The sequence below is a fragment of the Sinohyriopsis cumingii genome, chromosome 14, assembly GCF_028554795.1.
Source record: "Sinohyriopsis cumingii isolate HCF-2022 chromosome 14, ASM2855479v2, whole genome shotgun sequence".
NCBI lineage: Eukaryota > Metazoa > Mollusca > Bivalvia > Unionida > Unionidae > Sinohyriopsis > Sinohyriopsis cumingii.
This window is the reverse complement of record NC_142974.1, coordinates 45,620,737-45,648,224: the sequence shown is the minus strand read 5'-3', so window position 1 is coordinate 45,648,224 and position 27,488 is coordinate 45,620,737. Positions and strand designations below refer to the sequence as shown.

At 34.2% G+C, this 27,488-nt stretch overlaps 1 protein-coding gene across 2 annotated transcripts; it reads left to right on the top strand.

Annotated features, from left to right (window-relative positions):
- The first annotated feature begins 32 nt into the window (after nt 1–32).
- Nucleotides 33–25,161, top strand: LOC149783683 (uncharacterized). Of its 2 annotated transcripts, XM_089931921.1 has the most exons (3): nt 33–151; nt 4,689–4,776; nt 13,343–25,161. In XM_089931921.1, exon 3 carries the CDS (start codon nt 13,406–13,408, stop codon nt 16,610–16,612), a length of 3,207 nt encoding a protein of 1,068 aa, XP_089788047.1. In that variant the 5' UTR covers nt 33–151; nt 4,689–4,776; nt 13,343–13,405; the 3' UTR covers nt 16,613–25,161. The 2 variants fall into 2 exon arrangements, with proteins under 2 accessions (XP_089788047.1, XP_089788048.1); XM_089931922.1 differs by lacking the exons at nt 33–151; nt 4,689–4,776 and adding an exon at nt 10,033–10,057.
- The last annotated feature ends 2,327 nt before the right edge of the window (nt 25,162–27,488 follow it).

Here is a 27,488-nt window from a genome sequence, read left to right as displayed (position 1 = left end):
CAAATTCGTGATTAGAAGACCAGTCGATACACGAGCACAACACGACGTGCTAGTTGAGGCAGGTGCACTACACGGGAAAACCAGCTTGTTAACGACAGGCAGCCATCATGGTTCGATCGGAATAATTTACAAGGAAAAACAGTTTTAGATTGTAAGTTTCATCAATTGCTTTTGAGTCAGTGGATAATATGGAGCCAATAATTGTCCAAACTGACTTCAATCTTGCTGATCATCGGTGCGTAGCACAACCATGCGAGTAGCGCGTGCCACTCCCATTGGTCAGCCATTTTGCGGAAATTGTTTATATTGTGTGCCTCTTGTTTTAAGCTTCCACTGGTGTAGATCGCTGAAATTGAAGGACAATAGCAGTTCAGTACATTAAAGGCAAACATCTGAAAAGTTGATAATATATAGGTCAGAATGACATTGTAAAATGAAAGTGGACTCCATCGAGCGGAAGAGAACACGATAAAAATAACGTCTATACAGTATATGCAAACCCTCCCATTTGTTTGTGCCCCCGTACCGATTTTAAAACCAAAATGCGTCAGTGATATATAATGTGAACTAGACTTAGTCATTTAATTCATTAATTTATAAGTTATAACCTGATTGTCGCCAGGGGATCCCTAACATTGTCGAATAAGTGGTGTTTAACGCAAACGGAAGCTCCTGTTGTAAACAAGCAGACTGCTTGCTGTCCATTTCTCGGTTATAGGATAGTTTAATTCAGTAAAAACTCTCATCTGCATCCAATATCAACAGTGTCTAATTCTAATATTTATTTTTAAAAAGTTGAACAAATAAATTCTTTTTATACAAGTGTTCAGAGAGATGTAAATCCAAAATTTATGGAATTATTGATATTTTCAAAGATTTTCAGCTGCTTTACATCTGTTGCTTGAAAACATGGACTGGCCCAAGCAAATATGGTGACCGTGTTGCTAAAGAAACTCCCTTTTGATTTGAAACAACAAGTTGACAGTGTCTGTGACCCCCTGGTAAAAATCATGTTAGAACAATGAATGAAATGACTAACTTTTGTGCATTTGTTAAATGTTTGATGCTGTTTAAAAATTGATCGAGGGGTGCAAACAAACAGGATGGGGTGAGAATACTATAGCCTACCAAGACATACTGATTATTAAAAGGAATCCTGAAACAACAATGTGAAGCTGTAGATCAACCTTAATTATTTTGTTTAGTATGGATAAGTTATCAGTCTTTCCCTTTACCCTCACTTGTGCTTCAGAGACCCCCACATTTTTAATTTGACCCCCATTTTTGGTACGGTACCAGTTTGTTTTTTACTCAGTCTGACCCCCAGTTTTGACACCAAGGTGATTTTTGACTCAGTCTTGCACCCCTAGGGGATACACTGTGATAAGATGCATAGTTTGTCCCTTGCACTCAATGTATTTTCAAATAATTATTTTTATTTTGCTAGATACTGCTTATATAGTTGACCTGGATATAATTCAGTCTTGGTTATTTTGAACCTAACACTGTCATGCATGAATAGCAGATGTCTTCAAGCAATTGGTCAATTATTTCTCTCTTTTTTGTGATTTTGTTGGATCCAGTTTTGAGTTGGATAACATGTTCAAACCTCTGAGTACAACCAAACACACTTTGTTTCTCAATGTTTACATCAGTGAACATTGTGTTATGTATTATGAGACATAAGTGACACACTATACAGTATGGATGCCTACACTACATAAATGGAGTCTGTGGATATATATTATTCTTTATTGCTCAGAATGCCAAAAAAAACGAGGAATAGATGATAACAATACAAGGTTAGTGTCTCTTATTATCAAATAAGCATTTTGTTTATCTATTTTATTGCAACATGCAGTGGGGGTGGGGCACACAAATTTAATATGTTTCTTAAGTCTTGGGGTACATGACTGAGGTGAAAAAAGTTTTACCATAAGTTCTGGGACAGGAATAAATAATTATTTTATTGTGTCCCAATATATATTGTAAATATGGTATCATGATAACTTGATAATCATAGGAGAAGATGTTAATTTAGTTATGAATCAGCAACATGGTTCATATAATTATATCAGATTGAACAACCCAATATCAAGCGAGAAACTGGTAGAAATTACCAATGAATTTGGATTTGGTGATATCTGGAGAGAAATTGATCAAGAAAAGAAAGAATACTTAGAGTTGTAGAAACAGAAGAGCAGAGCTTGAATTTTTCCAGATTTTGGAGAATTTGCTTCTAGATACCAAAGTGATTGATATTATACCAAGGTATAGAACATCAATGTATCAGGGGTCACTTGAATTTTAGAGTAAAGTGACTTTTCCTTTTAGGCAAAACATAGAGAAGTGTGAGCAAAGCTAAAAAAATGTAAACTTTGCCTGTTTCTGTTAGGAAAGTGAAAATGACTTCACCCTGTGATTTTTTTTTTTTACTGGTTCCATTCAATGACCGTCCATTTTGATATGCTCCCTCACCATAGCTGTGTTAGTCCTTGTGTTATGTTATAGGGCCTAGTTCAAGGTAAAATGTAAGCATCAAGCCTATCAAATAGCTGGTGTTGATATCAATTGTGTCAACTAACTCTTCCACTTTCACAGGCATGTGTTTCGATAGTTGACTGACAATTAATCCTTTTCCAAGTAAATTCGCAACTATTACTGCCTGATTCTTGCAAGTTATCCTTTGATGATAAAAACATACAAACTTGTGTTTTGAAACCTAAATAGCAGTATCTGTTAAGAATAAAATTGGTAACATGAATATTTTAACTGCCATGTGTACATTATTTTCTTCATTAAATCGGTTAGGAACCATAATTTAACCTGTCATGGGGAAATGACAAACGACATTGCTGTGTCTGGGAAATACCACTTTATTAGATTATCTCTTTTCATAAATCATTGGGCAAATATATTGAGGAAAATATTCAATTCATAGAAAGCAGTCTACTTATTGCTTTATTGAAGATTTAGCTTTAAAATGCATTTATGTAGATCAGAATCATTTGGGACTATGCTGTGTTGTTTAATATGAGACGCACTGTAATGTCATTTTTTTAGAGAAAAAAGCAATGTCTAATGTTACACCAAGTATGTAGACAAATAATAAAACTGTATAGGCCTATTTGCAGTCCTATCAATGGACTTTTGTAATGAAGTGAGTGTTTACATTAAGAAAACTCGTCATTCTGAAAATAGATACACTTTCTTGTTGGCTGTGTTGATTTGGTTGAAAAAAAAGGGTTCAGTTCATTCTTATACTGACTTTAATTCTTCATTGTGTTGTCTTTTAACAGCTATGGTAAAGTTTTATCAGCAACAAAGAAATTAAGATGAATGCTATGATCTGAAAGACGTGTGCATTTGCTCTCATGTACATGGTCGATGGGTTGTTTCAAACAAGTTCAGAAATATTTTCAACTGCCATTTTATAGTAAACTTCTTGATTAAGAGTAGTTGTTTAAGCATTTGGTACTAACTAGCAATTACAATACTGTAGTCTAGTTACTCGGTTAGAATTTATTAAATGCAGCTTCTGTTGTTTTAAGTCATAGTGATTAAGTCATATTGCCAAAATACACTGCATATGAAATCGATTGTTTTTAAACATGCACCAAATGTGTTTTTAAAATGGATAGAACTCAGAAACTTATGTGCTTGAAAATATACTTGGAAATAGAGGGCATAATTCAAATAAGAGAATGAAAACAAATATTCATTTCATGTCTTGCTTTGCTCCCACTTCTCCCTGTTCGGCTTTCATTTGTCCTTGCTTAGCTCTCACTTCTCCCTGTTATGCTTTCACTTGTCCTTGCTTAGCTCTCACTTCTCCCTGTTCGGCTTTCACTTGTCCTTGCTTAGCTCTCACTTCTCCCTGTTCGGCTTTCACTTGTCCTTGCTTAGCTCTCACTTCTCCCTGTTTTGTCCAAAAGGAGAAGTTACTTCTTCAGAAAATTCAAGTCTAGCTTGACCCCTGATATAATTCTCAGCTTACAGTAATACTTGATGACTGATATTCCAAAACTAAATACAAAATAGTCAAGAATTTGAGGGCAAGATTTCTTTTTCAGAAGCTTTAGATGCCCTAAAAAATATGAAAAATTGTAAGATGTCCAGGTTTTCTGCTGAAGTTTTAAGATTAATTTTTTTTAAGGATTTAAATTTTAAATTTTCTTGTTATGTCAGTTAACTTTGATTATGAAATATGTAGTCTCTCAGCAACTCAGAAGGATTCCTAAAGGTGATAAAGATAAAAAATATTTAAAGAATTGAAGACCAGTATCTCTCCTTATTGCCTGTAAAGTGGCCTCAGCATATTTTGCTAATAGGATTAAAGAGAATATTACCGTAAATGTTCCAAAAATCCAATTTGGGCCTCTCCTTTATTCTTAGTGAGGTTCCCATCAGGCTTGTCAAAGTAAAAAATCTAATTTGCTGAGAAAACTTAGATATTCTGATAAAATGTGGAAATTTATTGTCAAGATGTTAAATGACTAATGTATTATTAATAATTATCCTCATGCATGCCCCTTGTACCCCTATTGAAAGCTGCGAAATTTTTTTGTTTTGTTTAAAAGTGAAGTATGTGATTTTGAATGTTGAGCAGATTGCCTGGGTTACTGTAACTAGTGCTCATATGTCTTTAACATACATATGATTAAAAAATAGTTTTGTTTATTTCTCAGAAACCAGCTAGATCCAGTCTAGTGGGTACCGGAAATGTTCCAGTAATTGTTGTAACTGGTGCAATGATGGCTGCATAATGCTACTGAGGTTAGCTTGTTTACATAAGCTGTTAATTGAGTACTTTATTGTTTTATTCTGGAGAGTTGAGGCCAAATGTGGGATGTTTTATTTGGTTGATTTGATAACTAAACACTTTTCATCAAAACAGCCTGTTACATTTTTGCAATTGAAGCATACTGTAAAATATGCTGTCATGAAAAAAATATATATAGATGGCCATTAATTTCCATAATTATGTAGTGTTTGCAACGAAAATGAGAGAAAAGCAAATTTATGCACAGTATAGATGCAAAAGAAAGCATGCACTTTTTGAGATGGATGGAATAATCCTAAGAGATTTTTCCCCAGGGATGAAATAAACTCAACACTATTTGAAGTAATAATGGGATCAGATGTGGTCATCATGGCTTTTTGAGTCGTTGATTAAAAACTGATGGTCCTTGAGCTGATTTGAGATTAAAATAGGAAGCCCAACTAAAACTGATTTCAGCGAAACCACTTGAGTATTTTTTTTATGGTATTGTTTAAGCTATTTTGTTGTCTCTTGCTCACTAGTGTAATGAAACACTGGTTAACCGATTCGGCCCTGATACCGTCTGTAGGCGTGATGAGACTGTACCCTACTTTAAAGCAAAAACGACAAAAACCTCTGGGGCCGAATGAGTTGATGGGTGAATTTTTGTGACATCACTAAATCGGAATATTACTTATTTGTTTCATCATTTGTGAATCAGTATTGCACATAAGTTACAAAAAGAGCCATTCTTTGACAATTTCTAAGAAATTTCCATAAACTTGATTAACCAATTCGGCCCCGATCCCATCTATAGGTGTGATGAGGCTGTACCCTACTTCAGAGCCCTGCAACATCAAGGCCATTTAAGATAGGCCAACGTGGGTGGTATTGAATAAAAGCAGACAGATATAGCTCTAAAAAAATATCAAATAATATGGAAGTTCTAGTTGCACCACAAAATACAGAGAGAAAAAGCCTATTTTTTGGACCCGGTTTTTTTTCACCCAAAATTCGCTCAAGATCGGAATGCGTTTTTTTTGTGTCTGGATTTTAGACCTTTTGGCCTCAGATCTAAGGCATACCAGTCTTAACTGCACACAGACAGGTGAACCTTTGCAAAAACTAGGATAAGGTGGGCATTTGGAATAAATTGCAGTCTCCATACGAAATAATAATAACCAATGGAAATTGATGTTTCTAATACAACTAGGCATTATTCTCATGGATAATCTGTTGAAAACCGCTGTATTACGATGTATTCAGAAATAGCACCCCAGATGTCAGTCCTACGCACATTTCAGGCAAAAACGACAAAAACCTCTGGGGCCGAATGAGTAAATGGGTGAATTTTCGTGACATCACTAAATCGGAATATTACTTATTTATTTCATCATTTGTGAATCAGTATTGCACATAAGTTACTAAAAGAGCCATTCTTTGACAATTTCTAAGAAATTTCCATAAACGTGATTAACTGATTCGGCCCCGATCCCATCTATAGGCGTGATGAGGCTGTACCCGACTTCAAAGCCCTGCAGCATCAACACCATTTAAGATAGACCAACGTGGGTGGTATTGAAAAAAAAGCAGACAGATATAGCTCTAAAATGATATCAAATAATCTGGAAGTTTTAGTTGCACCACAAAATACAGAGAGAAAAAGCTCATATTTTGGACCTGTTTTTTTTTTCACCCAAAATTCGTTCGAGATCGGAATGCGGTTTTGTGTTTGGATTTTAGACCTTTTGGCCTCAGATCTAAGGCATACCAGTCTTAACTGCACACAGACAGGTGAACCTTTGCAAAAACTAGGATAAGGTGGGCATTTGGAATAAATTGCAGTCTCCATACGAAAATAATGGGTCTATTAAGCAAAAAAAAAAAAAGAAAAAAAAAAAACACTAACTTTTACCCTTCTGCTCATGCGCAAGCAAAATAACCAATGAAAATTGATGTTTCTAATACAACTAGGCATTATTCTCATGGATAATCTGTTGAAAACTGCTGTATTATGATGTATTCAGAAATAGCACCCCAAATGTCGTTCCTATGCACATTTCAGGCAAAACTGACAAAAACCTTGGGGCCGAATGAGTTAATGGGTGAATTTTCGTGACATCACTATATTGGAATATTACTTATTTATTTCATCATTTGTGAATCAGTATTGCACATAAGTTACAATAAGAGCCATTCTTTGACAATTTCTAAGAAATTTCCATAAACTTGATTAACCGATTCAGTCCCGATCCCATCTATAGGCGTGATGAGGCTGTACCCTACTTCAAAGCCCTGCAGCATCAAGGCCATTTAAGGTAGACCAACGTGGGTGGTATTGAAAAAAAGCAGACAGATATAGCTCTAAAATGATATCACATAATATGGAAGTTCTAGTTGCACCACAAAATACAGAGAGAAAAAGCTCATTTTTTGGACCCGTTTTTTTTTCCACCCAAAATTCGCTCAAGATTGGAATGCGGTTTTTTTGTGTCCGGATTTTAGACCTTTTGGCCTCAGATCTAAGGCATACCGGTCTTAACTGCACACAGACAGGTGAACCTTTGCAAAAACTAGGATAAGGTGGGCATTTGGAATAAATTGCAGTCTCCATACGAAAATGATGGGTCTATTAAGCAAAAAAAAAAACAAAAATAAAAAAGAACGCCAACTTTTACCCTTCTGCTCATGCCCAAGCAAAATAACGAATGAAAATTGATGTTTCTAATACAACTAGGCATTATTCTCATGGATAATCTGTTAAAAACTGCTGTATTATGATGTATTCAGAAATAGTACCCCAAATGTCATTCCTATGCACATTTCAGGCAAAAACGACAAAAACCTCTGGGACCGAATGAGTTAAACATACTAAGCGGCACCTATGAACAGCAAAAGTTTTAAGTAGAAACTTTCAATCAAGACAGGCTTCAGATGCTAATGAACATAAACCACAGAGTAAGGACATTCTTATAAAAATTAAACAATGGCTAGCCTGGGGACCTGGAGGGAAATGGTTTGGATATCCAAAAAATACACAAGTTAATTTAATATGACTTTGTTTTTATCTTTTCATGTTTGAAGTGTAGAAATCATAATGTTTTGTGACAAATAATATTACAAAAAGTGCAGTTTGGGCATATGGAAATTGGAGTCAGGCCTGTGGAAGTTGAGTTAGGGCTTGTGATTTTTTTTTAGTCACCATTCCTGGGCCTGTGTCTGAAATCATTTTTCTTTGAGCTCTGACCGTACTTAATTAATGATGATCAAAGTGGTTTTATGGCTGGTAGATCTGTTTGTGAAAATATATGAGCAGTATATGATGTAATGTTTTACACTGGCAATCATAAGATACCAGGTATGCTACAAAAAAAGCTTTTTAAATTCAGTGCAATGGGAATTTTTATTTATAGTAGTACTAAATGTTTCAACTTAACTAATTCAGTTGTAAAATGGGATCAGACATTTATCGCAATATAAAATTTTGTGTAACTAACTGTTCATGGGCATATCTCATCCTGGTTTATATATGTGTGTGTGTGTGTGTATATATATATATATATATATATATATATATATATATATATATATAGGATGCAGACAAAGTGACCCCCTTTCACCTTTTTTGTTTTTGCTTTGTGCAATAATGATTAAAAAGAATAAAGATATAAATGGTATTAATATAGATGGAAATGAATTTCTAATATCTCGGTATGCAGATGATACAACACTGTTTTTGGAGGGATCTGAAAAAGCTCTTAAAAATACATTGCACACTTTAAAACTATGCAAAGACATCTGGCCTTAATTTAAACATTGAGAAAACAAAAATAATATGGATAGAAAGCATGAAAAACAGAAACAGCCTCTATGTAAAGATTTTAATTTATGCTGGATCGATGATAGTTTCACACTATTGGGCATAATAGTCTCTATAGATTTAAGTCATGTGATAATTCTTAATTATGATAGTAAATTAAATGAGATCAAATGATCCAAGAAGATCATGGGAAAATTGTTATAAAATCACTTTATCAAAATCAAATCACAGGTTTACCAAATACTCCAGAATTTAATTTTATTTTTTTAATGATTTAGGATTTTTTATAGTTATATCAGTTAACTTGGGTTATGAAGTATATAGTCTCTCAGCAATTCAAAATGATTGATAAAAATGTAAATAGTTTAATATACAGTTACTTCTGGAAAGTCAGTTAGCAAGACAGAAAGAAAATTAATAAATAAAAGTTGCATAGATGGGGAACTTGCAATGTTTGACTTAAAAAATTTCATTTGTTCTCTCAAAATAGCAGAAGAATACTTACCAAAAGTACAAAGTGGAGTAAACTAACGTTGCACTATTTGAAGTAATTTTGGTGTTAGTCATATAATATATTTTGGATGGATGTTTTTATTTCTTATAACATGTACTGTAAAAAGTTTATTCCAAGGACTTTTTCATATTATCTTATTGAGGCCCACATGTACAATGAAAATTTTAAGGTCTGAGGATCTTTGTATTTTAGCCCCCCAAAATAGTATGAAAAAGGTATACTATTTATAAATGATACTGTCCAAGGTAGTGGACAATTCCTTTCATGGCAAAAAGTGAATGAAATATATACGGTAATGGCATAGGGTACCGTAGGACAACTAGGACAAAATTCAGGGGCCTCTCAGCAGTCATGGGTCCCACTGCCATAGCAATTTGTATTTCCTAGGGGCCTACTGGAGAATTTTTCGAGGGCCCACAAATCCAGTCCACAGCCCTGATTGGCACTAACCTTCTACAATATGCAGGGGTTCCTAATTCGGTGAAATCATATATATGAACTTATTTTCTATTGAATCTCAACCAGAAATTTTTGAAAAAACCTCGGATTGCAAAAAAGAACTGACTTCTTGAAACATAGCAAGGTGGCAGAAATATTTATAGTATCTTGGTAAAAGACAAAAATATTAGAAACTATAAAACTAATTAAATGGAAAACACAGTTTAATCTACCAAACCAAGGCATTTTGCCTTAACATACCAAGTTACAAAAGATTGTAATCTAATTTGGTTTCAGTATAAATTACTACATAGAGGTATTGCAGTATATACATTTCTAGAAACAACTTGAATATCAAATAATAATAAATGTCCTTTTTGTATGGATTCACCTGAAACTTTGGTTCATCTATTTTGGGACTGTGCAACTGTAAAACAGTTTGGAATGATTAAAATCAGTGGATTAGAACATTGATTTTCTGCATATCTTTTCACTTACAGGAATAGTTGTTGGCATGTCGCAGGTAATGTAATTAGTTTTACATTATTGATATCTAAAATATACATATATAATGTGTCATGAACGAAAATTTCCCTACCTAGCTTTGTTTAAATTTTAAAAAAATGATACATTTGTGATAAGGAATTAGCTAAAAGGTACAATAAACTGGAATGTTTTGAAACAGAATGGCTCATTTATTAATTTAGTAGTAACTTGTCCTTTGTTTAAATGGTTTAGATATTTTTATGAAAATCAGGTGATGTATCTGTATTCTTGAATTATCACGTAGTTACATTTTTGTACATACCATTTTAAGCTAGATTGATAAGATCTATACATATACCTATTTTATACTTGTACTCTTACAATACTCCTGTTTCTTAATCTTTTCTGCTTCACACTTATTTCTCTTTTCAGTCTTACATCATATAGTGCTTTCTTTCTTCAGGCTATCTTCTTTTCTTCTTGTACATATTCCATGTTTTAATAGCTTAAAATCAAGCTGTTTGATGCCTTTATACAGAAGACAAGACTTGGGTAGAATAAAGAATTGTAAGGTAGTCTGTGGGATGGCTCCCGGATCCACGGCTATCTGTGTACGGGAAATAAATAAATGGCTATCCTCATTTTTCCCTATTTTAAAATAAAAATTAAAATATCCTTTACAAGGTAGCGTAATACATGCTACAGTGTGATGCCAGGTGTCTACTCATGTTAATTTCTTGGCTAAGAATGCAGACCTGATATTATTAAAATATTGATAATGTGCTTTTTTATTTTCCTTCCTATCCTTTTGAAAATTAGTGACTCCTGAGTTAATGACAGAGACTCTAAGAAAATATACTGGAGACTCCTGAGTACCAAGAGTGCAGAGTCCTTGACTCTTTTGAACTACTAGGACAAAAAAATAATATGTTTCTGGTCACTATCAACCCTAGCACTACCCTAATTTTAAAAGTATTGCAGTACGAAAAACACATATTTATCTTTTCCTGGTCTGGACTGCTCTGGTAGTCTAGTTGTTAGAGCGTCTGCCTCGGATGCGGGAGGTCTTGAGTTTGATCCCCAGCCAAGTCATACCAAAGACTTACAAAAATGGTACTAACAGCTGCCTCACTTGTCAATCAGCAATAAGAGGTTAGTGTTAGGACTGGTCGGCCTGTTGTCAGGATAACGTGACTGGGCGGGACATCATGCTACATGTCTGTGACATGATGCCTCAGTGCTAGGCATCACTATAAGCTGCCACACTGCAGACATAGCGATGTGACTGAAAAATTGTTAAAGCTACGTTAGAAATCCAAATCACACACACACATACACTTTTCCTGGTCTGACATGAAATTTACTGGTAATCTTAAGACATGAATCATTGGGTGTAAAGCTGTTATCTGCAAGAATCTGCAGCAACTCAGGCATAACACATGGAGAGAAGGTGGAGGTTTTTTTCCTAATCTTTTTCAACCCCACTGGAGAAATGAGAAACCTTGTTAGCTGTACTGAAAGTTACACCTGTTGACATTAAAGCTGTCATAATGATTGGTTACCCAGGTACTCAGTCAAAGGGAAATTGTATTAAATGTATACAGACATGAAATTAAGTCAACATTTATTTTAATTCACAGTATCTTAGAAATATCTCTGCCTTCTGTCATCTGCTACAAAGTCCAATAATTCATCCTCCATCGTTGAATTGTAAATCATTATGGTCTAGTCATCATAAATATTGATTGACTTCCTGTACTTGGCATCAGTGTCATATGTGGACACTTGTTTAGAGACAGAGCTTTTTAAGTAACCCTTTGATCGTACAATATGTGAAATCTACTCAAGGATGTAACTGAAAATGTCATTTTTGTGGCAAGATCAAATAACCACCTTCTTTTGGTTGCCACTTTGCCTCACTCACAGGTCAAGGGGGTGTCACGTGGGGAAACATGCTGTGGTATTAAGATCAATTATTTACCTGATTGGCACTGAAAAGTACATGTATTTGCAGCTCACTCAGTACTGCATAAAAAAACAATCAAGTCAAAAGGTAGATTTAGTGTTACAGCAACTCGCGAATGCTAAATTCTTGTCATCATTTGATCAAATTATACACAAATCTAAATTAGATGCAAACAATCAGAAAACAGAAAAAGTAATAAATTACTTTTCAAACAAGTTTCTACCATTTCTTTTTAATAATCATGCACGCCAACCTCGAGATAAGTATACATGTAATTTTTTAAAATAAAACTTTGCCTAAATAAATGCATTTAGAACTTACCTTGTGCATCTAGAGATGTCTCGGAGTTGTAGGTCAGCTTATATGTGGGTCATGCATATTTTAGTGTTTATACTTGTTCATTTCAGGGGTAGTCTTATACGCAAACAGGTTTATACGCGGTATATACGGTAGTGCCTTTAATAGTACTGGCAGAAAACTTGTATACGGTAAACAGGTACCTTTTTATCCATGTTATTACCGCTGAGTACCCATTGGCATCTTTTAGTTCATGTTTGTTATTACATAATTATATTGTGACAACTTCCTAATTATGGTAATAGAAGTTAAAATGTCTTTTGTGAACTGTGTTGTGGACATCCACAATAACCACTATATCCTGTCTATGATGTAGAACACAACATCATTGGTGGATTAATTTGCATGGAAATGTGGATTTAACATGATCCACAATAAGTGTACTCCATATAAACTGAAGGTTCCCATCGCTCTGTTCATATAATGGACATTTTCAACAAATTTTAATTGGCACCATATGTTATGGTTATGCCCAATTGCATTCACTTTGTAACAAACATATACACGTATAAATAATTGTTAATGTTGTGGGGTTTAACGCCATTTTTCAGCACACGATAGGCTATGTATGGCGGCCAGTATTAATGGTGAAGGAAGAACCTGGGAAAACCCCAGGAAGAACCATCGACCCATTAGAAGCTACTGGCAAGCTTTCTCACATACCCACATTGGCCGAATCCTAGACTTGAACAGACGCAGAGAGAGGTGAGATGGCAGTGATCCGTAATGGAGAGCGCTTTAGACCATCCGGCCACTTGGGGCCCCTATAAATAATTGTATCATTAGATTCAGTGAACAATTTTTTGCATGAAAGGGAATTGATAAACAAGTTAACTTGCAATCTGGCAGAATTGGAAACAATTTACCTGCGAGAATATATAGTCACTTTCGTTGTACAAGTGAATTAACAAATATTTTCAAACTTGACACCCTGTAATTTTTTAATTAATTAGATATCATTGCAACTTTAAAAAAAAAATGTATATTTACTTCTTTCAGGTAAAGAAGAGCTGGAAGACACTTTAAAAAAGGCAGAAAGATATCTTTACTTGTAGATCCAACATGGAGACTGGAGATGAAACCCAGGAATCTCGATTGTCCACAATCTTAGATCTACTTATCACCAAGGCCTTCCATACTGATTTAGGTAATAATGCAAATAATACAAGAGACAGACCAGAATGTGCTGATGCAGAATTACTTGAGTCTTTGACATTACTGAAAGAACACCCAAGAAATGCTGGTAAAATCAAAATCCAGTCTGATTTAGAAGGAGAAAATAAATTGAAAAAAAGTGAAATCAAATTAACTTTTCCTCAAGTGTCTCCAGGTGGGGCAACTTCTATTTTAGGACTAGAAGATAAACGCAGAAGTAAATTCCCTGGTTTGAGTAGCCTCTTAAAATTACATTGGGAGGCACAGAAAGATAGAGTTGAAAAGCAAATGAGGGAAGCAAGTGGAAGGGTAAAAGAGAATGTGGACAAACATGTCATTCCATTCAAAATTGCCAGGAGGAGACAGTCAAGTGGACTATCGAAGAGAACGTACAGCACAATGGCAGCAAATGAGACAGATGATTCAGAAGATGGCAGTTCTAGTTTGAGTCATGACTCTGATGCAGCATCCATTGGCCAGGAGTCCAAGTTTGACGAAAAACAGCACGAATCATCTCTTTCTGAGGATGAGTCCGATATAGAATTTGGATCACTTGTAATAGATTTTGAAAATGGAGGCAAGAGTCCAGATCACTCACCAGTGGTCAAAAAGCCCAAAGTTAGTCACTCTCTCAGTGCCAGTCAGAGAGAAAATGATGGGGAAAATGTGTACAGTGAAGAAGAAATTGTTGAGGATTCATGCAACAAAAGAGGAAATGTCAAGAAAACTTTGCGTATTGCATTAAGAAAACAAAAGAAGAACAAGGATGATGTAAGAAAAATAGAAGCATTTGATAGAGATATCAGATCTTTGATTGTGCCCACAGGGGTCATTATCCCAAATAAGAACTTGTGTAGGCAGCCACCATTAATTATAAAGGAAGTAACAAATGTGTCTTGTAATGCTGATAGGTCAGGGGAATCCACTGTCACATTGAATTCTTTACAGACTGAAAATAATTGTGAGACAGAGACATCACAGCAAAACATATCAGGCATATCAGCCACAATGGTACTTAATATTGATGATAATATGCGGGCAGCTGTCCTTAGTGGTGCAAAGAGTATTATGGCCAAGCTTCAAATCATTCCTGGATTATCCAATCAAATAACACCATTATCAACAACAGTTACCTCAATAAATACCACGGTAACCGCTGTTGCAGAAAAACTTGTTGCTTCTGCATCCTCGGTTACCTTGGCAACCCCGGAATCTGCCTTTGCCAAAGCAACATCCAAAACTCCAGTTAACTTGGCTTCAAAACCAGATTCTCAGGCATTTGTTTCACAGCACTTAACAAGAGCACTTACTTCAGTTCCAGTCTCTTCAGTAAATTCACGAAGCCTCGTCTCCACAAGTACAGTATTCTCTTCAAATACTCCAAAAACATCCATTTCCATTTCCCAAGCCATTCTCAGTTCAGCTGTACCTTTAACGAGTAATGTGAATGCTGAAGCTGACATTCCTGTAGCAATAACATCATCTCCGAGTATTCCAGTTTCATCAGTAACAGTTTCAACAACCAGTCCTGTGCCTTCTATGCCATGGAATCGCAAGGTTGGATGCCCCATGCCAGCATTCCCAGCCTTCTTTACATCTAAGTCTGAAGGTTTAGATTCAAAGGAGCCTTCTAAGCTGGCCAGCTCAGTCTCAGTATTTCCATCTAGTACTGCAATGGAATCAAAAGATCCATCATCAAAGGAGACAGTAGGAAGACAAGAAGGTACTACTACCTCACCAATGCCAGGTACCAGAGACAAAGAAAAATGTTCACTAAAATCAGCTATGAAAGTCAAAGACAATAGCTTACCTAACACAGTTGCCAGCAACAAAGAAACACTTAAAAGAGACAATCTCAAACCATTCGGTGTTAACATTGTGGGTCGTAAACAATTACTATCAAAGAAACACATGAACAGAAAGGAGCTAGTGAATAAAGAAAAAGTTGAAGGAATACCAGACTTGCTGATTACCAAGGAAGTAGAACCAGTCATGAATGACAAAGAAAATAAAGCTATTTCCTCCATGCTGAAAGCACTGTCAAGGCCATTGGCCCAGTCCATTGCAGAAGCATTAAGTTCACCTCCTTTGTTCTCCAGTACAGATTTAGTTCCAGCTAGGGAAACAGATGTACAGGAGCATGAATCCTATCCACAGTTTATGGAGAAAATTAACAGAGATGGTAAAGATTCGGTGGCTTGGAAATGTTCACTTTGTAACAAAATGTTCTCCCGTAATTATACATACAAGCGGCATTTGGCTACACATATGGGAGATCGTCCCTATGTCTGCAAGACCTGTGGTAAAGGATTCACAGATAAGAGATATCTTTACAAGCACATGCGATGGCATACTGGTGATAAATTATTGTTTTGCAATGTGTGTCAACGCCCATTTTCAGATGAATCAGGTCTCAAGAAACACAGTCGTCTTCATAGTGGGGAGAACATGTGCCACTGTGAGACTTGTGGAAAAATGTTCAGTGATAAATCTACCTTGCGAAGACATTTACTAAATGTACACCAAGGTGTTAAACCATTTAAATGTGGGCTTTGTGACTTGTCGTTTGTTTTCCGTTCACATCTTGAAGATCACATGAGACGGCATACTGGGGAAAAACCGTATCAGTGTCAATTTTGTGGAAGGGGATTTGCACAAATTGGAACTCGAAATCGACATGAAAAAGGACATTCCGGTTGGGGAGTAGAAAGGAAATATATGTGTTTATTATGCCAGCAAGTCTTCCCCCATCCCAGCACCCTCAAGAAACATTACATTGAGTGTCATGCAGTGGACCAGCTTAAATCCAAAACTGAGGGTGCTGTTGCAGAAAAATTTGAAGACGAAGACTTTGAAGAAGTGGATATAAATGATATTGCAAAGGAACTAAAAGATGAAATAGACACCGCTGCAAAGACATATCTCAAAGACAGTTCAAATACCGATAGTTCTGTTGATGAACATGGTGCAACAACCGAAGAGGACGATACAGACAATTCTGGATCAGATGACTGTTCTTCGGATGACATGGATGAATCAAGTGATGAAGATAGTTCTGAGCAGAAGGAGGAGGGTCAGAAGCCAGTTGTAGTCAAGCAGGAACCAGTGGATTAAGAATGATTGGAGAAGAAATGCTTTTGCATATGGTATCCATCTATGGTGAAATGCCAGCAAATGATTTTGTATTAAAAAAATCAGGCATCAGGAAGATTTCTTGTGAAATGGGTATTTACATTTGATGCGTACCAAGGTTAATGCAAGCTGTTGTCATCGAGTTGCTTAGTATGGGCTTTATTTGCATGGTATGATTTTTATCAGGTATCAGATACAGTCAGTTTGCTTTCAGTTGTTGCAAGGCCAGGCCTGATTATCACTATTGTAGCTTAAATGTATAAACCAGTGATTTGATTGGCTAAAATTTTATTTTTACTCCAGATTGAGAAATCAGATGTCTTGACTTAAGACACTGGTGATATTCAGGCCTGATCATATAGGTAGTTCAATGCTGTTCATTGAATGATACTATATAAATAATAATAATTAACATAATCATGTCTAAAAACCTCACAGATTGTTGGTAAAGAATGTCTGTTTTTCCATATACTTTTATTGATGTCCAGAATTTTTCTCACAGGAATGTAGTTGTGTGTTCTGGCCTTTGGTCAGCTTTGGCTTTGGAACAATTTCATTGTCTTTACATGGGAATTATTACCAAGCCAAGATCCTAATTTAGTCTGATGTTTTGATAAAATATATTCAACACCAGGAACACTTAAAAGCTTTTCTTTTTGCAGATAACAAGATACAATGTTTGAGATCTGTATTCTTAAGAATTTTTCAGGAAGAAACTTGAGCTAAAAGTTAAAAAGAAATGAATGTCATTTGGAGTATACCTTGTTTATTTAAATTTAATTTACTTGTGGAGGAACTGAGTGAAGTTGATTCTTGACCATTTTGAATCAAATTTTTCGAAGTTGACCAGATTTGTAAATACACACATAATTGAAATAGTAGCATCAAGAAGTTTTTCTACACATTGAAAGAGATTGGGATATTTGGAGATTGGAAATAATGAAACAGGTTTGTAGGTTCTTACAAAATTAATACCTGTAAAGCTGAAGAAGGTTGAAAGCCAAGAGTACATTCCTTTGAGGTTGATTTTCGATGGTGTTGCATGATATACCATCAGGCAATGACAGCACCCTAATGGTGATGACAACACCCTAGTCCAACTAGCCTGAGCAACTTTCAGTCAATTTAGACTGGTGAAATTTAAGTTAAGTAACCAGTTTTTAGTAACAGGAAAGATACAACTTATAGTTTTTATGCTATTTTTGTCCTTGCCAGGTTTGTTGGTCAAACTTGTAATTGTGTCTCTCCTGTTTTGTTTTACAAGATTTTCATTCTTTTGTATCTGTCCGTCCATAACAAATTTTAAACATTCTTTTCTCTGGACATGGGTGAGAAAAACAAAAAGAATATTCTATCTTCTTTTTATTGCAAAATTAGTAAAACCACCCTCATAGAGCATTTATTGATGAGTTGCATAATTTCATCTGAAAATTGTTCAGAATTATGTATATGATGCATTTGCATGTAGTTACTGTTTTCCTATTGTTAGTTTTTGTTCACGTGACTAAAAGCCCGTTTATCTTGTGGTATGGCCTTGCAGTGCAGTGTACATGCATAACCTTTTCAAAAAGCACTGCACTAGTCTCAAACAAACTAGACAGCATGTCATGTAGGTGTTTCATTTTTGTGCAAAATAATGCCAATCCACCATCAAATATGGCCACTGTTACCAAAAATAGAAAAATCGTTAAACAACTTGTCAAAGGCAACTTGATGGAATTGGTCCACATTCAGTGGAAAGCATACTGACTTAAGGATCATTTTTAGTTTTTACAAAAGATGCAGATGCTCCATGAAATCGAATATATTAAGTTTTATAAAGCTTAATAAAATTTGATCAGTTTCGACAGAAAGCATTTTGGCTTGAATGTTTTTCACATTTATTGAAATGATTCCAGTCCACCATTGACTACGGCCAAATTATTAATTATTAGAAATGTAAAATCATTTACATAACTTTAATAGTGAAAAAATTCACTCAACATGATTTGATGAACTTTGACAATATTCTGGCTTAAATTTGCCAACTAATATGAATGAAAATTTAAAAAGGAGAGAAGTCATAAAACAATTCTTTTCATAACCTATAAAATCAAGAACAGAGAAAAAAGTTTTTACTTAAGCTTCCATCTGAACCAGATGTTTGGGTCATCTGCTCTTGGTTATTAAGCAGATCTATGTCGACCAGGTGAGTGATCTTAGGCTCATTTAAGTATCTTGTTAATTGGATAAAACGTTGTTCTTGCAAGACCAAGAATGTTTAACATTGAGTTACCCTTTATGAAATGGGTAAACTTTTATTCCTAGACTGTTTGTGATATGCTGAAATTATGCACAAGGTACATTCCAGTTCTGTTGTAAAAAATTTTGGAATGCTTCCTTGGTTGTACATTTTTTTAATTCTGCTTGCAATTTATTTTATTTAAAGTTTTAATAGAAAAATCATTTTTATTGGAGTTTTGAGATTTTTATCGACAGTTTAAATTTAAAGTTAAATGTTTTAATGCAAAACTGTTATTAAATTGCATGTATTTGCATGTACTGTACAGATTGTGAAAGGAAATCCTAACTTTTCTTTCTTTTAGTTGTATTCTGCATATTCTTGTATCAGGTCCTATTGTTATTCAGTACAATTCTATCTCACTATAATGCATATCAATATTACAGGGCCCCCGATATAGCACCGGATTGGTCATGAATCAGATGAGTCTACCTGAAGTATTTTTCCTTATCATATATCCAAATATATGGTTACCTTGCCTATATCATGGTTTGCTTCTGTCGTTCCTCTGAACATTATTATGTTGACAGATTTTAGGCACAAGTTTGTAAGTTGTTCAGCAACCAAATCTTTGTCGCTGCAAATTGTGGTTTTAATTTCATTTGTTTACTTACAGCAAAAAATCTCTTCATTTTAAGGTGTTTTTACTGATGACTTGCTTGTTTGACAGTTTTCTCTTTGTTGGATTATTGATTTTTTGGGGGGTAGGCAGTAAAATGTTGATTTATCAAGCCAGGAAATCATATAAAAGTTTGACTTTGTAAAAATATTTGATTTGCAGCCTGTCGAACATTTTATTAAAAATATTGAAAAAAGTAATTAAAAAAATCATGATTGTATGACAGATTCATGAGGTTGGAAGTTTTGTGATGTCCAGTCCTGCAATCTTAGTGCAACTGAAAAGTGTCAGTGTGAAATTCGAAAGCCAGACAGTTTTTGTCATTAGGGCTGAGCGTCAAAATGATTTGTTTGCTGCATTGTGGGAAAAGTAGTTGTATTTTCACAGCAGAACTGGGAATCATGATTTTTGGCTGTGTGACATTTATAATTTATATATTCTGTCTGAAGAAGATAAAAATTTGCCATTTCAAAGCAATATGAGTTGCATCCCATTTCATCAGGGTTAGGGCACATTTGGTGTTTTAAAACCCTTTTTTGGTAAAGGCAGGCAGAAGTTTCATGGGTCGCAAGGCAAGCCAATATGTTTGTTGATTTCCTGTTCATCACAAGCTACTCAAAGAAGTTGACTATCCTTTGATCTCGGTGAGTTGAGCATCCAACTAATCCACCAAGCCTATCTCAAACCAGTTGGCTAACCATTGTGTCAGTCCTCTGTTTTGTGTTCATATAGAAGCTTTCAATCAAAAGTGAAGGTATTGTTTTGTCATGGTGCTCAAAATAAACATAAGTCAGTGATTGTTTAGTTATTTATAAATTTGTATAATGAATCTGGATATAGTAACCTTATGTGGAACACAAATTTGGGTAAGCATATTTTATGATTTTGTATACAGTACAACTTAAAATGGTCTTAATTGATAATAATAATAATATTTTGTTTACAGTATTTGCTCGGATTTTTATATAAAAAAAGGCATACCAGTGTACAATGGTCAGTTTTGCATTTTGTTTGGGTGGTCACTCCTGACAAGATTGATTGTACCTGATTTTTTGTTTGTGTATATTTGCAAAGAGGAAGAAATACAGTATATGACCATAAATGAATTCCATGTCAACTTCTTTACTTAATGACAAACTTATGGAAGTTATACAACTTTTTGTATTTAACTTATGTTTGAAAGTTTTCAGTAATTCAAGTAGTAAATCTTTCTTTAAAGTTGAAAATTTAAACTAAAAGTGTGAAGTTTCATTTTAATTTTATCTATACATTTGATTATTAATGATAAGTTGTACAAAACTGGTTATTATTGATGTCCGTTTAATTTGATTTTTAAAAACTGTGTCACACCTTTTGAATACCCACTTTAAGTATTCTTATTTGTATTTAAGATACATTCATCTGCTTTTAATATTTTAATTTTCATATCCCAGCATTTTTGTATATTTGTGGGGGAATTCACATGCGTACATAAAATTGAGAGCATTTGGATCAAAATGCAATGTGCTGCATAAGTTAATCCTATTTTTGTAAGCGTGAAGACACATTACTTAGAGAACATCTCATTTTTAGTAACGATGTATTTAAACCAGGGCCTGTTTCCAACCTAGTTTCTTATAAATGGTATCACCATGCTTAAACACCTAATGCATATGTTTCTGTAGCATGAATAAGTATTGGTATATATTTTAAATGAATTTTTAAAGCTTATCTGGTTGCCTGTTTAATTTCATTTTTTTTTGCAGCATGAAATTTTTTAATGATACATATTCATATTTGTATTTATATCTTTTTGATCCATTGATCAGTTTGTTTTGCCTCTGTGCAGATTTTAAGGCTGATATTTGGAGAAAAAGTGGATTATTTAGTCGGTCAGTCCATGTGTTTGTTTATATATGCATTTGTATCAGTGTCACATAATTGCCCTTAGACTGTTTTATATCGTTAAAAAAAATGGAAAGATTTGGGGTGGCTAGTAAATTTGCACAGACATTTCTGAAAATTAGGAGTTATTTCCCCTCCCAGGCACACAGAAAAGTCATATACTGGCATGAAGCATTGAGAGGGGAAATACTGGTGAGGATTGTGGGAATTAATAACTGAGAAATGCATGGAATAATAATACTAATAAAAAATAAATAATAAATATTATAACAAATTCTTTTATTGTAAAGCAAAATAGTTCTCCATTACCCTGTGGTACAAAAATGTTCAGAAAATAGTCTTTCTATAACTTTACACATACCAGTGATTCACCATCTCTATACACCACTCTTTATGGTCAGAAATTAGGGATAAAATAATACATCACATGCATTAAATTGGGACAATAAAAATCCACTATAAGGTCTGAATTAGTCGACAGAAAACAGCAAATATTTGCTATTATGTTGCCTGTGTTTTCATAAAAAATTTATTTTCACAAACATGAAAGTAGGCACGTTTTTTGATTTTATTGACCACTACTGTTGCAAGAGGTTATTTAAATGTCATAATATTTGTCAAATTAGGTTGGCATTCATTTGTTATATTTTGAATCTCATGTTGTAAAAATGTTTGTTGTCTGTTATCTAATACCTGGCAATGTCTTTAAGCAGTTTCTTAGAGGTATGCCAAGTCACAGCAATCACACGCAGAGCAATGTAAACTGTTTGCATTAACACTAAACTCACTATTGGTTAATATTTTCATGCAATTTTAGTCGCTACAAACTAAACATATTAAAGACTTGGATGACAATGATGCTGATGTGGAAACAATAGGGTCCATTTGGAAACAATATAATCTCTGTGCAAACAGATGGATCCTTTTGGAAACAGCAGGATTCCTGTGGAAACAGGATCCCTACCCCGATCCAAGAATTTAGGTAGCAACAAAACTTTATTTAAATTTTTCAAAAATGCATGAAAATTATACCCCTGAAAAATAAGTAAATTGACAGTGATTAATTGCATCAACAACTCATTTTCTTTAAAAATGAAATTATTTGTAATTTGTAATGTAAAACAGTGTACCATATATACTTAGTTACAAGTGGAGTACAGTTGCGAAATGCATATGCTAGTCTGCTGTCACATGTGCTAAAAGCTCAGGGTCTGTTTTCGAGTAATTTATCTTCATAAACAGCACAGACCTATATCTACCAGCACATTATGTGATGGCAGCTGTTTCTACATAGTTTGCAGTTTGACTTGACTGATAAGCAAGTATATTGGTATTATTCATCATGTTTAGTACATGTTGTAATTAATGAGCACTAATGTAACATTCTTATGTACTGTATATATTTTATGAAAGACAATACACAAGTGCTTTGTCAGTTGTGTATATAGGTACAATTTTTTCAAGGACACATTGAAACATCTTCAGTAATATTGATCTGCAGCAATACAATTAGCAATATTGGTTAAAAATTATACACTTAATAATTTTGGTACATTTTAGATTTTCAAAAACCAAGTTTTTTTCAATCTCGATGCAGACAGCTATCTTGTCCATGTCTGTTTCGAGAGATGATTTTTCCTAGTGTTGATGATGTTGACTAAATTAATCAAAATGCATGCTGAGATGTTGGACAAATGCACTTTTGAAAAGGGAGAACAAGATATGAAAGACTAATTTTTCTAAAACAATTGTGTTGAAAGAAGTCTGAAACTAGCCAATCAGTTTGAAAACAGCTCACTCTTATAATTTCAGTAGACTCTTGTTCAAAAATATGAGGGTTCATGATTATCAACAAACCTCAAATAACCAGGACAGAAATGACACATCATCAACATCAGGATGGCCTATGACTACCAACAGAAACAGAAATAATTGTGTTTTTTATATTAAGATATGAAAGGTTGGCTTTGTTATTTAACAAAAATATATTAAAGAAGTGAATCCATCTTACTCTGGTTTTAGCATGTATATACTCTTACTGAGTCGGACATGGATAGGACCATGAATGTTTCAAAATGTTCTGGAGAAAACTAGTCTTTTTCATTTATTGGGTTTTTATTTTATTCTGTTTTGCTTTAATCCACTCTTTGTGATTAAGGTTTGGTTTTGTAAGGTTCATTCTAGTTTACATTTTGGAACTTACATTTGTTTCAGATGTTAGAATAGATGGGTTGCCGTTTATTAGTATCCTATCGAAAGATGGACATATTGGGGAAAAGGAAAAAATTATTTGCTTTCACGGGGATGTTGATTTACTTCTATATTGGTATTGAGAGATGCCATTGTATTTATATTCAGTCTGTAAATTTATGTACATAAATTTGAACATGTTCAATTTTTAATATTTTTCTTTTAATCATGAAATACTATAACAGAAATAGCTAAACTCTTTATGAATATTACTTACATTTGACATCTGTTCTGTTTTAAACATTAGTTTGTAATAATTTTTAATAGTTCCAAATGTACCTAAGTCAGGTCCTACTGCAAACAACACAGACCTTGATCTGCATAATGAGATGATGGGTCAAGTTTCCCTTTTTATCAACCGGCATATATTTAGATCTGCTGGTGCATTATGTGATGGCAGATCTGGGCCTGTATAGTTTGCAATTTGACCCAACTTGTAAGAGAGTATCGACTGTAATGTAAAGGTCTTGTTCTGATCTGCAATTCTGCTTGAGACTGCTTTCTAGATCTTCACTCCCAGCACTTTACTTCGGTCATTGGAATACCTTTGGCTTTTCTGTAGAAGCTGTTTATTTTAACAGATTGCAACAATAGTCAGAGTATTGCTACAATAGTCAAAGTGATTGATGGCATCAGAGTTGATCAGACTAGAAAAAGAATTGATATAAATAGCAGTTAAAGTAATTAATTTAGGGTCATCTGAGGCAAGACTTTGCCATAAATTTACAAATAGCAATATTTTTGAGGGGAAAAAAAATTACACCAAAGACTGTGAAGTGCCATCTGTTAGGTCAGCTGGTATTTGTCTGACCAGTGTAAGCATGGTGAGATATAGTAGTGGCTTTCCAGACATTACTATCATCAGTGTTAACATTTTTTGTGTTTCTGTTTTTGAGGCCATGTCTTCTACGTTGCTAAATTAAATTGAATATCATATAAGATGTAGGTTGCTTGCTTGTATCGACTGCTTAAACATTATAGTAAAATGTTTTCAAAGTCATGTCTTATGCAGCATTGGCAGCATTCAACTGTATCTTTAGGATAATATTGTTATGGGACTAAATTTTATATACTGATATCCTTTAAGCTCTTGTCATGCTTGTCTCACCTGCTTAAGCAGAAAGTTTGGTTCATCAAAGTGAACAGGTTCTTATGTCACTTGTTTAGGCTTGAATAAATAGTAACACAAGAAAGAGTGAAAACAGCAAGCTTTGAAAAATACAATAATTTATTTCCCTGGAAAAATTCTGAAAAAATGGAAAAAATATGAACTTACAGTTTTATGGAATCAAATCCTAAAATAATCCAAGAATAAATATTTTGTAGTCATAATAACAAAATGTTCTTCTAATTTTATGTTCAAATCCCGATGAAGAATCCATGATGCAAGATGATGACATATGCTATAATCTGTTGTGTTGAAGTCTACAGTTACTTGTAGAAACATGAATTATATATCCGGTTTCTGATAGCTGAATAAACTTTTTATAAAGAAAACTGTTCTTGTTCCACAATATTACATGAGCACACATATTTTCCGGAAAAATAACAGAATTAATCCTTTTGAATCCAAGTAATTTGAAATAACTCCAAATCTACTAATTTGAAATAACTCCAAACAGCACAACATACAAATAACAGTTTAACAGCCCAGCTTCAACTGAGATTAATTCTCCAAAAAATGGGTTATATTGTGACATTAACGTAAACTAGGGGGTCACAAGGCAAGTACTTGTTACAGATCACATGTACCATGTGTGACCCTGATGAAAACCAATCATTCTACTCTAAGAAATAAAAAAATTGTTTACATCTTAAAGACAAAGTCCCATCATGACCTTGAAAACAACCAATGATTTTAAAATAAAATGGAACTTCGTTTACGAAGGTTGCTTCAAATTCTGAAACAAGGTCAGGAATTATATCAACGACTGGCGTCTATAAACTAAGTCAAGGCCAAATTATTTTCTGAGAAAATATCATCTCTAGTGAATAAATTAACAATACAATATCATGCAATGAAAAATATTTTTTTTTAAACTGACAATTAAATTGAAATATATATTAAATCAGATGTAATTAAATCAAATATACACAACACTTCCCCCATAAAGAAAGATTTATACATAAAGCTTTTTTATACCACAGACTAATTATACATGATTTTAAAAAAACTTATAAATTACAGTGTACACGAAATAATACATTGTTATCCACGGGAAAGTGCATCTGCTATTAAATCATCTTTTCCTTTGATGTGCCTGATGTCAATATCATATCCGTGTAACAACAAACTCCACCTAAGTAGTCCTTGATTTTTATTTTTCGTCTTGCCGATGAAAGCAAGAGGGTTGTGGTCACTAAATACAATACTCGAGGAAGGAGCTGAACTAAGGTAAACATCAAAATGTTGTAATGCCAATATCAAAGCCAAACATTCCTTCTCGATTGTTGAAATATTCCTTGAGTGCTTTTTTAATTTCTTGGAAAAATAGCACACTGGATGATCGATACCACTTTCAACTTCTTGAATCAAAACTGCTCCAACTTGCATCTACATACAGTTTAAAAGATTGCTGAAAGTTGGAGCTGTAAGAACAATCGCGCTTTGAAGTTTTTCCTTCAACTTGTCAAACGCCTCCTGACATTTTTAGTCCAAAGGAAATTATTTTTCTTACTGAATAGATTTGTCAGGGGTTCAGCAATTATAGAAAAATTGGAACAAAATTTTCGATAGTATCCGGCCATACCCAAAAATCGCATCAGTTGCTTTTTATTAACAGGCACAGGAAATTCAGAAATAGCCTTGACTTTAGCATCTATAGGTTTAACGTTTCCATGATCCACGATGTGTCCTAGGAAAGTTACACTAGCACGACAGAACTCACTTTTAGGTAAATTAATTGACAAACATACATATGCGAGTCTGTCAAAGAATTACCGAATTGTTGCTTAATGTTCTTTTTCCAGGTGTCGTCGTAGATGATGAAATCATCCATGTAAGCATCACAGTTATCTAGACCCTTTCATCCCAAACGGCATTGCTTTATATTGGTTAAGTCCATCTGGCGTCACGAATGCAGAAATTTCCTTTGCTGTTTCCGTACATACTTGGCATTCCCGATCTTATCAATACAGTAATCGATTCTTGGTAATGGGAATGAATCTTGTCTTTATCACACTGTTCACCTTCCTATAATCAGTACACAAACGGAAAGTTTTATCTGGTTTTGGAACAAGTATGCATGGTGAACTCCAGTCCCTTGTACTGGGCTCTATAAATAAAATCATTCTCCAGCAAATATTGAATTTCTTTTTTCAAGTATTCCTGTTTGAGAGGGTTCATCCGGTGTTGTTTGATAGGTTTGGAATTTACGATTTAAACGTCATGGACAGTTTTGTTTGTCCTTGTAGGGATATCTGGAAATAAGTGCTAATATTCAAATAATAACTGTTTTAAGTTAATTTATTTCTTGCAAATGTAAAGGTTTCTGGTCCAGATCTTTCATAATTTCTGAATTCCGAAGATTTGTCACTCCAATGTCAGTAGAATCTGATGATATTCCTTCACTTAAAACTTCACTGAGTGGGACAGGTACAACTAAGTTAATTGCATGTTTGACCTGGCTATCTTTTTCAGTATAATGGTACACCTATAATTTATTTAGATCCCAGGAGCACTAATATTATATTTTAACTCATTCATTTTCTTCTTAAGTTTGTAAGGGCCGTAATATCTAAACTTAAGAAACATTTGAAGAATGAGCAAGTGAGACATAACTTCATTATTACAAAACTCAAAAGTTCTGTCCATTAAACTTCTG